Source organism: Tachypleus tridentatus, chromosome 13, assembly GCF_004210375.1.
Source record: "Tachypleus tridentatus isolate NWPU-2018 chromosome 13, ASM421037v1, whole genome shotgun sequence".
Lineage (NCBI taxonomy): Eukaryota > Metazoa > Arthropoda > Merostomata > Xiphosura > Limulidae > Tachypleus > Tachypleus tridentatus.
In genome coordinates, this window is record NC_134837.1 from 11,580,011 (window position 1) to 11,596,660 (window position 16,650).

The following is a 16,650-nucleotide window of genomic DNA, read 5'->3' on the forward strand; positions in this document are numbered from 1 at the left end:
TGCCATCAATTAGTGTAGAATGTTCAGTTTAGTTAAACAAGTTTAAGGGTTGTGGAATTAACGAGACGTGCATTTTTTTTTTTCACTGTTACGGTTGGCATGGAGATATGTTAGAAAACAAAAATAATTTATAAGAAATGTCAATAAACTATAATTTTATATAATTTCGAAATATAATGAAGTTATCTCTTTCCAGATGTTGGGGTACAAGTGATTTCGGGTGAAAACGCCTGATAAATAACTTGCATCCTGGTGAAAACGTCTTACAAGTAACTTATATCTGGGTGAAAATCTTACACGTAACTTATGTTTGGGTGAAAACGTCTTATAAGTAACTTATATGCGGGTGGAAACACTTATATCCTGGTGAAAACGTCTTATAAGCAACTGATATCCAAGTATAAATGTTTTATTTTAGTAAACGTGATTGTCTGAAAATGATTGATAAAATCCTATTTGTGTAAACTGTTACTTGTTCCTAATGTCCATTTTTAATAGATATTACGGAGTACAGAGGTCATCTAACAATAACTTCCCACTTCTAACTGCCAGTTATGTTTTCTCAAAAATGATTGCATTCAATAGAATATTAAGAAAATCGAAATGTCCGTAATACAGTTTAACCATTTAGCACTTGTCAAAGTGTCTACAGTTTAATTACTAGCGAAGGTGTGTATTTGTAGCAAAAAGTCTCATCGTTTGTTATTTAATTCACGTGGAAAAAAGTTAGAAGTAGGACAGATCTTAATAATAAAAAAGTTAGAAGTAGGACAGATCTTAATAATAAAAAAGTTAGAAGTAGGACAGTTCTTAATAATAAAAAGTTAGAAGTAGGACAGTTCTTAATAATAAAAAAGCTAGAAGTAGGACAGATCTTAATAATAAAAAGTTAGAAGTAGGACAGTTCTTAATAATAAAAAAGTTAGAAGTAGGACAGTTTTAATAATAAAGTAGGACAGTTCTTAATAATAAAAAGTTAGAAGTAGGACAGTTCTTAAAATAAAAAAGTTAGAAGTAGGACAGTTCTTAATAATAAAAAAGTTAGAAGTAGGACAGTTCTTAATAATAAAAAAGTTAGAAGTAGGACAGTTCTTAATAATAAAAAAGTTAGAAGTAGGACAGTTCTTAGTTAGAAGTAGGACAGTTCTTAATAATAAAAAAGTTAGAAGTAGGACAGTTCTTAATAATAAAAAAGTTAGAAGTAGGATAGATCTTAATAATAAAAAAGTTAAAAGTAGGACAGTTCTTAATAATAAAAATGTTAGAAGTAGAACAGTTCTTAATAATAAAAAGTTAGAAGTAGGACAGTTCTTAATAATAAAAAAAAGTTAGAAGTAGGACAGTTCTTAATAAAAGTAAAAGCTAGAAGTAGGACAGATCTTAATAATAAAAAGTTAGAAGTAGGACAGTTCTTAATAATAAAAAAGTTAGAAGTAGGACAGTTCTTAATAATAAAAAAGTTAGAAGTAGGACAGTTCTTAATAATAAAAAGTTAGAAGTAGGACAGTTCTTAATAATAAAAAGTTAGAAGTAGGACAGTTCTTAATAATAAAAAAGTTAGAAGTAGGACAGTTCTTAATAAAAAAAATAAAAAGTTAAGTAGGACAGTTAGAAGTTGGACAGTTCTTAATAATAAAAAAGTTAGAAGTAGGACAGTTCTTAATAATAAAAAAAAATTGTAATTTGTTTAGTTTCTAAAGGCATGAACAACATTTGAATTATGAGTTATGTTGATGACACGTATTTTGAAAGAATAATTTGGTTAAATAGTTTATCATAACCAATATTTCTTTGTATCTGCAGTATTTTTACAGTACTTTTGCCTTTCATTTTTGGAAACACAATCGTGGATTCGTGTGACGTAACGATTATCGACAAAAAATTAATTTCTTTGCTCTAATAATCTGCGATAACACCGTAAAAGAATTCGTTTTTCTTAGAAAGCGAGACTCTTCTAAGGACATGGAATTGAATGTCTGTATTATATGGTGTCCAGGTGAGAATATGGTGTATGAACACCTGCAGATGTAAGTGATGTGTTGGATAAGTGAAACAATGAGCCAGGTGCAACGGTCTAATATTGTAGACCTGTTTCTCTTGTCCATTTCCGTGACCGTTTGTGACACGTGCTCTGTCCCCTTTTTGTTATAAGATGAGCTCTCGCGGCACGTGCTTTAGATATGACTATCTAAGTGTGCGTGAACGTGATTTCCAAGGCGATCATCCTGATTCTATCAATTCACTTTGACCTAAATTACCTGTCAGCTCAGCATAATTTATTTATTCATCTGTTCAATCAGGTTGGTTGTTTGTTCTGAAAACTTCTACCGCTCAATGAGTACAAACATACTGGCTTAACGCACGTGCTCGAGGAGAAGTAAAATCCACGAGAGGAAGGAGTGGAGGAAACTCTTGAAGGTGTGGAAGACAAACTCTCCACCATCGTCTACAAGAAGAACATACTTCCAAGGCCTCGAGCTCGGAGCCCACGTGGAACAAGTGAGAAGCTAGGCAAGCCCAACTCACACCTTGTTCATTAAATGTATGACAGCCCCCAGCTAAGAAGGAGTGCCCCTCAGCAGGGGAAGACACCATTTTCGACACCCTAGCTTTGTAGGAGACGAACTGTGATTATTGTTGTTTTATTTTATCAACTGTGGGGAACGAGTTATTGAAGTTGGTTTTTCCTTGTCCAGAAAGAAAGCTTATCATATTAGCACGGGATATTAATGAATATCTTTTATCAATTTTTTTTTTATCGAAAAACCAGAACCAAAATGAGAATCATTATAAAATTATCATTTTATTCCAGCTACAATATGTCGTGAGTCCGTATTATTTGTCTCATAACTGAAACGATGTTTATAAAATAATGGTCTGTTTTGATCAACCGAGTTAGGTGAAATTAACCATAAAAGTCAATATTTGTTAGTAAGCCATCTTATAGAGAACATGAAAAACAATTCATTTTTCATGTTGGCTTTTTTTTTTTTTTACGTATGTTTTCTGATAATTTTGAGCAACCAAAATGTAATGTAATATAGTTAGTTAGTTAACTTGTGATATGTTGGTTTCAAAATCTTCTCGTTCTACGTGAATATATTCCATATTTTCTTTATGATGGTGGGCACGGCATGGCCAGGTGGTTAAGGCACTCGATTCGTAATCTGAGGGTCGCGGGTTCGAATCACACCAAACATGCTCGCCCTTCCAGGCGTGGGGGTGCTATAATGTTACGGTCAATCCAACTATTTGTTGGCAAAAGAGTGTAACCCAAGAGTTGGTGGTGGGTGGTGATGACTAGCTGCCTCCCCTCTAGTCTTACACTGCTAAATAAGGGATGGCTAGCGCAGATAGCCCTCGAGTAGCTTTGCGCGAAATTCAAAAACAAAACAAATTTTATGTTGAAATTTTTTCGATAAAGTAATTTTGTGATTGATTAAACTGGAGGAACTAATGTGTTACAACATTGGTTATTAATCATCTGGAGTTTGTCTGCCATGGCCAAGTGGTTAAAGTACTCGACTCGTTATCTGAGCCTCGCGGGTTTGAATTCCCATCTCACTAAATATGTTCCAGCCGTGAGGGCGTTATAATGTTACGGTCAATCCCACTATTTGTTGGCAAAAGAGTAGCCCAAGAGTTGGTGGTAGGTGGTGATGACTAGCTGCCTTCTCTCTAGTCTTACACTGCTAAATTAGGGACGGCTAGCACAGATAGCCCTCGTGTAACTTTGCACGAAATTCATAAACAAACAAGCAAACAAATCAACTGGAGTTGTTTTAAGTTGTAGTATGGCTTTTGTTGAACAGAAAATATAGACAGGCTCATCTATTAACTATAAGTCATATTATTCTCACAGTTATATTTTCTTAAGGAACAACGTTTAAAGCGCAACACTTACAGTACAATATTTTGTATTATGGTGGATCCTGCTTGGGCTACTGTTTAGGACATTCGACTCGCAATCTGAGGGTCGCGAGTTTGAATCTCATTGCCGAATATATTTGTCCTTTCGACCTTAGCGCGCAATATCATAACGGTTAATCCCATTGTTCATTGGTAAAAAAAATAACTAACTAGTGGGTGATGTTTTCCACTTCAAAATTAGGAATTAGTTTAAATATTATATATCACATATACATGTTTAAAAAAAAAATAACAGTTTCTCTGTTAAGTACTGAAACTAATCATTTGATAGCTTCACCCACATACACTGGATAGTTTGTTGGCATCTGTTGCGGACAGTCTGTGGCAATGAGGTCAGACATATATAAATCACATTGGCCATCTACATCTGTTTGATATTTTGATAGTAAGAGGAAACACATTTTTATTACAGTGTTTTTTATTTTTTTGTTGTTGTTTTGAATTAAGCACAAAGCTACACAATGGGCTCTGCCCACCACGGGTATCGAAACCCGGTTTTTAGCGTTGTAAGTCCGCAGACGTACCGCTGAGCCACTGGGGGCGTTTTTATTCTGAAACAGATACTATAAGCATCTGGGTCCTTTTCTTTGTTTTGGTCATGTGGAACAGCCGAACGTTAAAGGTGTTCAACAGAGAATTTTGGTATCACTTTAATTTTTGCTTTTACTTCAGATTGGTGGCCTCATATTATTATTAAATACCTTATATTTTTAAAACCCATAGTTTTCTGTATTTATATTTTTCGATTATAGTAACCAATCAAGTCTCAAATTATTGCGCAAACTGACAGACAGACCATAGAAAATGCTTTTCATCAATGTTTAGGCTTAATGATGTGGGTGGGAAAAAATCATACTACATACGTTTACCTGGTAACAGACTGTTCAGTAGTTATATTACTGATATGTATTCACAATTATTAGGTAAGAATAATTTTAATTATTTTTCATGTTGACTGTTAAGAAGATTACGTTAAAACATTGTAAACAGTTGTACTTATTAAAAAATCAACGCAACTGTCAAAACAACAACAAAAATGGTTTGAGAAAGAATTGTTGTAAACCGTTTGTTATAACGGTAAAATGTACAGTCATGTGAAAAAGTTAGGACACCCTGTGAAAGCCTGTGTATTTTTGTAACATTTTTTGATATATATATTTAACCTCAATTTCAACAATACTGAGAGATTATAGGAATACAACTAAACTATTAAAACTGAAGAAAAGACTTTTCAAGATCTTCTGTAAATGTAATTCTACAAAAATGCATATTCTAACTGAGGAAAAAGTTAGAACACCCTTATATCTCTTCCCACTTAAAATGACTCAACTCATACACAGGTGTATCACACCTGTTGCATATGATTAGAAGATTGTTACTCAGCATTTTGAATGAGGCTTGCCCTATTTAATCCTCAGACATTTAGTTTGGTGTGCTTCTGACAGTTGAAGTGAGAGTGAAAACCTTGGTGAGAGCAAAAGAGCTGTCTGAGGTCTTCAGAAAGAAAATTTTAGCAGCTTACGAGTCTTGTAAAGGATGTAAGAAGGTCCTAAAGGATTTTGAAATCAGCCATTCCACTGTCCGGAAAATAGTCTACAATTGGAGGGCTTTCAAAACAACTGCCAACATGCCCAGGTCTGGTCGTCCAAGCAAGTTCACCTCGAGCAGACCGCAAGATGCTAAAAGAGGTCTCCAAGCACCCTAACATGTCATCACGGGACCTACAGTAGGCTCTGGCTACTGTTGATGTGAAAGTGCATGCGTCTGCAATCAGAAAGAGACTGCACAAGTTTAACTTGCATGGGAGGTGTGCAAGGAGGAAACCTTTGCTCTCTAAGAGAAACATGAAGACCAGACTGAAGTTTGCCAGAGAGAATGTAGACATAGACCAGGACTTCTGGAATAATGTTCTTTGGACAGATTAGTCCAAAACTGAATTATTTGGACACCAGAACAGAGGACATGTTTGGCGTAAAGCAAACACAGCATTCCAGGAAAAGAACCTCATACCAACTGTGAAGCATGGAGGTGGAAGTGTCATGGTTTGGGACTGCTTTGCTGCAGCAGGACCTGGACAGCTCACAATCATAGAATCCACCATGAATTCTTCTATGTATCAGAGAGTGCTTGAGGATCATGTGAGACCATCTGTAAGAAAATTAAAGCTGAAGCGGAACTGGACCCTGCAACACGATAATGACCCAACACATACCAGTAAATCAACCAAGGACTGGCTGAAAACTAAGAAATGGAGAGTCTTGGAATGGCTGAGTCAAAGCCCAGATCCCAATTCCACTGAGATGCTGTGGGGTAACTTGAAACGGGCTGCACATGCAAGAAACCCCTCAAACATCTCACAGCTGAAAGAATTTTGCATTGAGGAGTGGGGCAAACTTTTTCAGACCGATGTCTGAGACTTGTAGATGGCTACAAGAAATGTCTCACTGCAGTTATTTCAGCCAAATGGGGTAACACCAGCATTAAGGGGGTAGGGTGTCCTAACTTTTTTTCTCAGTTCGAATATGCATTTTTGTAGCATATCATTTACAGAAGATCTTGAAAAGTCTTTTCTTCAGTTTTAATTGTTTAGTTACATTCCTGTAATTTCTCAGTATTGTTGAAATTGAGATTAAATATCTATATATCCAAAAATGTTACAAAAATACACAGACTTTCATATGGTGTCCTAACTTTGTCACATGACTGTATATCTAGATAAGTGAATTATTAGAATCAGCATCATTGGTTTTCTTTAATCGTACTTGTTCATGTTTATATTTTGTTCGCATTCATCTCTTTTAATATCGGAGAGTGCACTGGCACTATATATGTAGGAATGGCCTCTATTAAAGCAATGCAAAGTATATCTAATTTTTCTTCTCTACAGGTTATAAGAATCTAGATATGAAGAGCTACTTAGTGTAGTTGCTCTATCTCCGCTGTATATACCGCTTTTCAGCTATCCAGAGCGTTTCAAAGTCGAAAACAAGCCAATAGTACCTTCCTAATTCCATAAGTGTAATTTTATCACCATATGTTAGAGGAAAATAGTCTTAACGATCTTCTGTTACCTATTTTATTATTCTTATGTGCAAAACTTATAATAATAAATATTTAAAATACACTATAACTTAGTAACCCACGTTTGCCTTTTTATAAAAATAGTAAACAAACAAGTACAAATAAAAAAATATTGCAAAATAAAAAGCTGTGCAAGGGCTGGCTACTGAACTTGGAAAAAGGAACAAAACAAGATAAGGATGGCACTGGACAATCAATGATCTGGCTGATGATAACATAGCAGACTAAGGTGTCTCGATTTTTCTTGGACAATATAATCCTCACATTATTGGCTTCCTCACCAGCAAGATAAATATAACCAGTGTTTCAAATGGTAAAATGTTATTCTGTTATAAAACGTTCATGAGTTAGTTTTATAGAGTTGATTAAAGAAAAGGTTTATTGACGAAAGCTGAGATTCCATTTAACACCAAGATTTTGATAGATGCAGTGGGGAAGCCGGTAATGTGGGGATTTTATTATCCAAGAAGAGTTCAGACGGCTTATTCTGCTATATAATCATTAGCCAATCAAGTGATACGCCTACTTCCATCTCTATCTAATCATTAGCCAATCAAGTGATATATCTACATCCATCTCTATCTAATCATTAGCCAATCAAGTGATATGTCCACTTTCATCTCTATCTTATCATTAACCAATCAAGTGATATGTCCACTTCCATCTCTATATAATCATTAGTCAATCAAGTGATATGTCTACATCCATCTCTATATAATCATTAGCCAATCAAGTGATATGTCTACATCCATCTCTATATAATCATTAGCCAATCAAGTGATATGTCTACATCCATCTCTATATAATCATTAGCCAATCAAGTGATATGTCTACATCCATCTCTATATAATCATTAGCCAATCAAGTGATATGTCTACATCCATCTCTATATAATCATTAGCCAATCAAGTGATATGTCTACATCCATCTCTATCTTGTTGGGTTTTCTTTTTTCTAGCGTTTTTTTTTTTCATTTGTAATAAACGACAAGATAGATTTTTCATTAACTACAAAAATATTGTTATTCTATTCTCAATTCATGTATGTAAAAAGAAAATATTCATTACAGAATTCTCTAACAAGTATTTTCTCTGTTCTGCTGTAGATAATAGTTGCTAGGTTTTTAGAAACTACTCTTTATATTAGAATGATGTCCCAATATGGCAGCATACACTAACAAACTACAAAGTATGTACGTTCTACATTGTTATTAATTCGTTGTTGAAACCAGAATATGGAAATAGTGAAAACAACGTGATTACCAAGTATAAAAGAAATCTTACTCGTGTTAAAATGTCTTTTGCAATGTGACGTCATTTAAACAATAGATGTTGAAAAGAAACTATACTCTTCAAAACAAGAAACGCAAAAGGGATATTTTTGTTATTTTAAAGAGAAATATATGTAATAACGTTACAAGCTCAGAGTATGTGATGTTACACGTGTTAAGGCACTGATTGTCAGACCAAAATGACAATAAAAGTTGTGCACTTTGAAAACGGAGGAAAACATCGGATTTTTCGCCAAAACGCATGCGTGTCCAATAAATTTGTTTGAGAGATCTGCAAGTGCAACATGTGCAAAATCCCTATAAAAGTGATGGGTTTTCGGTTTCCATAGCTCAGTGTTAAGCCACTGACACGCAATACAGTTACGCCAAGACTGACTGAAGCACAACGCAACAACGTCATTGGTCGCTTGAAAGCAGGCGAATCTCGATCAGATGTTGCCAGAGCTGTGAATGTCCACCAAAGCACTATCACAAGCTATGGAATCGTCACCAACAACATGGATCAACTCGTGACCGTCCACGATATGGCAGACCTCGTGTGATCACGCCCGCACAAGATCGCAACATCCGGTTACGTCACCTTCGGGATAGAACCACCACTGCAACGTCTACTTACTCAACCATACCAGGGCTGCGTAGGATTTCCGATCAGACCGTACGCAACCGTCGACGAGATTCTTAGGCCCCATGTGCAACCCATCATGGTGAACGTCAACGACGTTTTTGAACATGACAACGCCCGTCCTCACACAGCCCGACTCACCACTATCTTCTTGAGAAACCACAACATCAACGTTCTTCCCTGGCCCTCCAGATCACCAGATTTAAACCCCATCGAACATCTTTGGGAAGAGTCGGACCGACGTCTGTGACGGCGACAACCTCAACAGCAGACTGTACCTCAGCTTGCAGCAGCTTTGCAAGCTGAGTGGACAGCCATTCCACAGGATGTGATTCGTCATCTCATCGCTTCCATGGACAGGAGATGCCAAGCAGTTATTGATGCTCACGGGGGGCATACTCGTTATTGACGTTGAGTGACGTTAAACTTCAACTAGTGAGCGTGGACTTCGCCTTTGCAGACTTTGGATGTTCAGCAGTGAATGTGCAAAGTTTCACTCATGTCATACAGAACTACCCGGAATAAACTTGTTAACAATTTGTCTCATATTTTGCCTTTTGCGTTTCTTTTTTTGAAGAGTATAAATCCCATGCTCTGTTCTCACAATTCTAAGGTATGTAACTTTAAGTTTTGTATGTTTGTTTGGTGTTGGGTTTTATCTGAGAAGTTGTGAGCAGATTTGTTTGTTTGTTTTTCCCTCTGCAGATTTTATTTTATTTTTTTGCTAATTTATATTCGTTTCACGAGGGCTATCAGAAGGGCCTAAACCATCACGCTGTTTAACTTTAATGAGATACATTGCGAAGCGTGTAATTGGAGAAAACGTATTAGACTTGTTGCCCTAAACAGGGCTTTACCAATCAGATGCGTGCATGCTGCTGCTCATTAGCACGTTAGAGGGTGACCATTTTCGGAACTTTAGTTGTACGAAATTCAGCACGTGATCAAAATGGTAACAATGTTTCCGTTTCTCCGCTAAGAGTGACAGAGTGTCCTATTATTGTGTTGATTAATTCCGTAAATTATGCAACACACGTAAGGATGTTTTTAAGGGAACAGAAAATATTACCATATTTTTTCTCAGTCTGGTGTATGTCGGGTATTTTACAAAGAAATCGTGAGATTTTCAACTTCCGTTTCAGGTGGTACTTAGGGATTAATTAGACCACATTTTGTGTAAAACGTTTCATTAAGTTGTCATACGTCATCCTCTAAGAATAAGATAAATAAACGACGGTTCGTTGTGTTATTCCAGGCGTTTGTTTCACGTGACATGATAGAGGAAGTGAACAGTTTTAATGACTGTATGAAATAGATACCTTTACAACATAAGATAGCTTTTTTTTTTGTTTCCTTTAAAATTAAAACAAAAGTGTATCTGCCATCCTGTTTATTACGTTAACGATATAAAACTTTATATTTTAGAAAGGAAGTAATACAGTATCTCCAACGAGCTTATGTTTCATAAAATGGCCTAATTTCTCAAGACATTCTTTCAAAAAACAACAACAAATTATTATAAACAGTCCGAAATAACACATTACTTCCAGCCTTCTTGGGGTGTTCATCTTATAACAATGATGTCGACTCTGGTCTGAGATAGACAACTAGCACTCGTTTATAGAGCAGAAAGGAAATGAGTTTTGTTTTCATGTGATAAAATTTATGACGTCATCGTTCTCAGCATCTGTCCCCAAATGGGGAAGCGGTAAATTGTAGACTTACAACGCTAAAATACGAGACTTGATCCCCTGTGTGTTGATCCCCTGAACCAACCAAATAAACGAGAAGTCTGTTTGCGACAGATCGTGTTGATCTGGGTTTATCACCTGAGGAACATTTGTGGTCCTTACTTTGTAAGTGTAGTAGTAAGATAGCTTATTACTAATTGGTACTTAATTTCAAAATATTTTTATTGTTTATTGTCTGAATGACTCTCACGTTATTGAAGTAAATATTTTACCCTAATTTTTCTTAATATGCTTTTTAAAACATCTACAAATATTCATTCAACCCAAATTGTGATACATAGTTATTGTATTTTTTTTTTTTAGTAATGTACATTAATGTACATCTCTCTAGGTAAGATGTATGCGGTTTTAGGAAGGAGGCATGGACGGGTGTTGAGTGGTGATATACAGGAGGGCTCCCAGACATTCAACGTCACAGCGGTACTGCCAGTTATAGAAAGTTTTGATTTTTGCAACGAGATTAGAAAACAGACAAGCGGATTGGCTATGCCACAGCTTGTCTTCAGCCACTGGGAGGTAATAAAATTGTTTTTCTTCAGATAATTGTTTTGTTAATAACAATCTACTTAAAATATGATTGATACAAATTCAGTCGTTATTAATTTTTATACCCTAGCTTTACAAAGTTGTATTTAGTCATATTTTTTCCAGATTGTGTTTAGCTATTACTGGGCCTTATACCACCTGCGTTATTACTATATAATTTTCCTGAAAGCCGAAGGTCTGGTAGAGTCAGCTGTTTTATTCACTCGAACCACTCTACAGTTGTGTGTTGTCTGTTATTCAGCCAGCCAGCAAACACTTAACCGATTATTACTGTCATATCGTCAGTAAAAGGTGCGCATGCTATGAATCACAAGAAGAATTAGGCACTCTGTAAGCTACAACACAGCATGACATATGAACTTTAAAAACAAGAAATAATAATATTTGTGACTCGTAATTTTGGTTTTATTTACACTAGAAACAGTAGAAATACATCTAGTAATATTATATTACCAGATGTACTTCCGAAGGACTCCTGAAAGTGTTATTTCAAGTGTAACTAAAATCAAAATTAATAATAACAAATATTATTTGTTGCTACGTCTATATTGTTAGTTAATAAATAAATAATTGTTAGTTGATAAATAATGTAAGTAATGAAAATAATAATTGACTTAAAAAAAACTTACAAGTCTTCAGATGATATTTTGAATGTTATTGTTATCTCAAATAACTAAAAAAATTATTCAACTTTATATTACTGAATGTACGTTAGTGTATGTGGTTACTAGTATAAAATATATTACAGAATGTAAGTTAGTGTGTGTGGTTACTACTAGTTTGTTTTCGTATAACAAAGCCACATCGGGCTATCTGCTGAATCCACCGACGGTAATCGAACCCCTGATTTTAGCGTTGTAAATCCGTAGGCTTACCGCTGTACTAGCGGGGGACAGGTTACTACAAGACCGATATAAAATATAGTACTGGATGCAAGTTAATGTATGTGGTTACTACTAGACCAGTATAAAATTTAGTCTTGGATGTAAGTAAATGTATGTGGTTACTACTATGCCAGTCTAGAATATATTATTGAATGTAAGTTAGTGTGTGTGGTTACTGCTAGACCAGTCTAAAATATATTACAGAACGTAAGTTCGTGTGTGTGGTTACTACTAGACCAGTATAAGATATAGTACTGGATGTAAATTAGTGTATGCGGTTACCGGAAAATCCATGGTTAAAGACATGAACAGACATCGATTGTGATAAAAGTGATAGTCAGCTCTGTTGTTCGATTGAAAACGTCTTGTGTAGGTGGATTTTGCTAAATGATTGTCCTCCCTCTGGCCAGTTCAAAATTAGAGATTATTACAACTGAATCATAGAGGTCGCTGACGTGGCTTTGTAATTCATAGAGAAGCTGTAAGAGTGTATCATGGGACATATAAGAGATTAATCACCTTGATTTCAACGCGTTGTTGGACAAAACTAATGGAGGCTATCTAAGTTACTCGTATCTAACTTAGAAGGGAGACAGCAATTCATCACACTCTCCGCCAACTTTTGAGCCACTGTTTACTGACGAACAGTGAGATTGACTATCCGGTTATAACGCTACCGGAATGGAAAGCACGTTTTGTGACGGGATTCAAACTCACGACCCACAGGTTACTAGTGGAGTGCCCTAATTATCTAGGAAGTTGTGCCTAGTTGAGTCCAGGCAATGTTTCAAATGTTTGAATTTCTTCAAATTTGACGAACTTGCGTCTTTCGCGTTTTTAAAGTTTGTATTATTGTCGTACGAAGTTTTAGGTTTTCCTTTCTCTACAGTAGCGTTTAGAAAGCGCATATAAACAAAATGTATGAGTGAAGAGATAAACCTTTCTGACTCAGAGGCGTTGTTCCTAGAATCGTAAGAAAATTTGGTTTAACGCCAAGTTCGGGACCTTAAGATAGAATTACAAGTACTACAAGTGGTTTTGTCTGTCATTGAAACTTACATGGAATAGTAAATATTTCAGTATGTATTGGGGTCTTCTTTCTAGAAGACTGAAATATATATTTGTACAGATGTTTGGTTACTTTCCTATATTATGACCCTCACACGATGATTTCTTCCTTGTAAAAATAATCTTCGTTAGTTGTCATCCAAGTTTCTGTACGACCTTTAGAAGTATAATTATTTTTAGATCAATTTGTCTGTTCGTGTTTAATATAAATAGTCGTATATTAAGGCTGGCCAGGTGGTTAGTACTCGCAATCTGAGGGTCGCGGGTTCAAATCGTCGTCCCACCAAATATGCTCGCCCTTTTGGCCGTGGGTGGCGTTATAATGTGACAGTCAATGCTATTATCCGTTGGTGTAAAAGTAGCCCAAGATTTGGCGGTGGGTTGTGGTGGCTAACTACCTTCCCTCTAGTCATTCATCAGTAACTTAGAGACGACTAGTGTTCAAAGCCCTCGTGTAGTTTTGTGCGAAATTTAGAACAAACCAATCGCTCTTTCATGTATTAGCTTTCTCCAATGGCACAGCGGTATAGCTGTGGACTTATAACGCTGAAAAGGGGATTCGATACCCGTGGTGGGCAGAGAACAGATAGCCCATTCTGTAGCTTCATGCTTCATTCCAAAGAGCCAGTTTATTTATTAAATTCCCGAAACATGTCGCGTACGTAGTGATATATGCTGATCATGGGTAGTTGTGGGAACGTTAGAAACTTATTGTCAAGTATCCTTTTTAGAACTCCTGCAGGTGCAGGACTTCCGTGTGTTTACTAGTAGGCTTTGCCAGGTACATTTTTTACACTAACCCACTCCTTTGAAGTCTCCCATCAGCTTGTGTTGACAGGTTCTCTCGTGCAGTACTTGGGACACTCCCTAAACTTTTATGACAGGGAGTGACTCCACAAACATCTTCCTAAAGCATTAAGGGTTTAAAAACTTCGGATTTCTAGAGCCTTTAGAAATTTCAGGTTTTCGCGTTTTCTAACTTCATATTATTGCTGTATTCCCGGCAGTTTCTAGGCAACGCCCACCAGGGTGCCTAAGTTGTTATTTTTTTTATCTCCGATGATTACACGAAATTTAACTTTTTCCAGTTATCGGTAATTGTTCTTAACGAACAATAAAGAAAAACTGATATTTCATTACCACGAAATACTCTGCACTCCCTTTCCTGAAAAACAACAACAAAAAACCCACAAACAACAACAACAAAAAACGAGGCAGAAGGCCAACGATGTTTCTTAAGGGGGAAACATTTGTATTTATAGAAAATTTAACATTGCTTCCATGTTAAAGTTGAATTAATTTCGTAGTTGAAAATATTTTTGGTGTAAAACTTATTGAAAATATTTTTCGCATTGAGGCTCTTATTTCGTGAGCTAGTAGCTGAGTGTTTGAGGTATTATATGAAATATAGATTCTCTAAAAGCAGACATTTAGAGAGGAAAAACAAGGATAGTTGCTTAACATTTTACTGTACATTGTCTGCGGGATATAAGGATATGAATATTATCTTAAAAATATTAACCTATATATTTAATTCACACATACTGCTCTGAAAGTAAATGTGACAGCTCGTATATTCATCTATCATTAGTGCTTATAATAAGTTGATATTTTACTTTGCTATATATGTTGATTGGTTATTGTTAATCTAATCGGTTAATTTAGTAATAATTAGAGGTTATAAGAAGTTATTCTAGAGTTGATTAACTATTTATATACTTAATTAGCTAATCGGTTAATTTAGTAATAATTAGAGGTTATAAGAAGTTATTCTAGTGTTGATTAACTATTTATATACTTACTTAGCTAATCGGTTAATTTAGTAATAATTAGAGGTTATAATGAGTTACTCTAGAGTTGATTAACTATTTATATACTTAATTATCTAATCGGTTAATTTAGTAATAATTAGAGGTTATAATAAGTTACTCTAGAGTTGATTAACTATTTATATACTTAATTATCTAATCGGTTAATTTAGTAATAATTAGAGGTTATAATAAGTTACTCTAGAGTTGATTAACTATTTATATACTTTATTATCTAATCGGTTAATTTAGTAATAATTAGAGGTTCTAAGAAGTTACTCTAGAGTTGATTAACTATTTATATACTTAATTATCTAATCGGTTAATTTAGTAATAATTAGAGGTTCTAAGAAGTTACTCTAGAGTTGATTAACTATTTATATACTTAATTATCTAATCGGTTAATTTAGTAATAATTAGAGGTTCTAAGAAGTTACTCTAGAGTTGATTAACTATTTATATACTTAATTATCTAATCGGTTAATTTAGTAATAATTAGAGGTTCTAAGAAGTTACTCTAGAGTTGATTAACTATTTATATACTTAATTATCTAATCGGTTAATTTAGTAATAATTAGAGGTTCTAAGAAGTTACTCTAGAGTTGATTAACTATTTATATACTTAATTATCTAATCGGTTAATTTAGTAATAATTAGAGGTTATAATAAGTTACTCTAGAGTTGATTAACTATTTATATACTTAATTATCTAATCGGTTAATTTAGTAATAATTAGAGGTTATAAGAAGTTATTCTAGTGTTGATTAACTATTTATATACTTAATTATCTAATCGGTTAATTTAATTAGTAATAATTAGAGGTTATAAGAAGTTATTTTAGTGTTGATTAACTATTTATATACTTAATTATTTAATTGGTTTAGTTAATAATAATTAGAAGTTACAATAAGTTACTCTAGAGTTGATTAACTGTCATTTATCTATTAAAATAGTTTTATGCTGGTTATTGTGTACCTGTTGTTGTTGCTTCTTTAAGTTTTTGATTTAAGGACACATTTATAATAAAAAAAATGAAATAGTACAGGGGCGGCTCCAGTCTCAGTGAGGAGGCTGAGGTGGGCTCTATTCATCATTTTGTGGGCATACATACTGTAACGTTTAGGTAGTGAACCTACTTTAACAGTGAAAACTAAGGTACAGTTTGTGGTCATTCTTTCCTATGGTAAGAAGCAATGTTTAAACAGCTATATACCGCGCAAACTTTGTAATACCTATATTGTATTTAAATGTTGTCAGTTAACAAAGTTGTCTTGTCTTAAGACAGTAATTAAGTCATGTTTTGTGCGATATTTTTGACTTTGTACAAGCTGTAAGCCGTTAACTTGATGAAAGTGATAAGTGTTGGGCGTGGACTACTGGCGACCTGGGAATGGTCCGATGTTGGAGACGTGATAAATTTGAACAAGCCTAGCACTTTTACTTGTGAATGCTTTATCAAAGTAATAATCAACTATGTTATTCGACTTACAGAAGCAGATAAGGCTCTTGTGTTATCACTTGTGGTTGTTATCTTCTAACTGGTTAGTAGCTCCAAATTTGAACATTTATATCTGAATTATAGAGGTTTCTGATTTTGCCCTTTAGCCTTCATGCGCTTAGGGGTGTGGTTTATGTGAGAAGCCCTGTTCAAAATATTTATAATATACGT

General features: G+C 34.8%; 1 protein-coding gene across 1 annotated transcript in view; it reads left to right on the top strand.

Annotated features, from left to right (window-relative positions):
* The window catches only part of LOC143240573 (elongation factor-like GTPase 1), a 201,302-nt gene that overhangs the window by 167,492 nt on the left and 17,160 nt on the right, over positions 1-16,650 (top strand). The window contains exon 19 of the mRNA XM_076483233.1: positions 11,007-11,191. Within this exon, the coding sequence (XP_076339348.1) occupies positions 11,007-11,191 (185 nt within the window). The remainder of the gene's footprint in view (positions 1-11,006; positions 11,192-16,650) is intronic.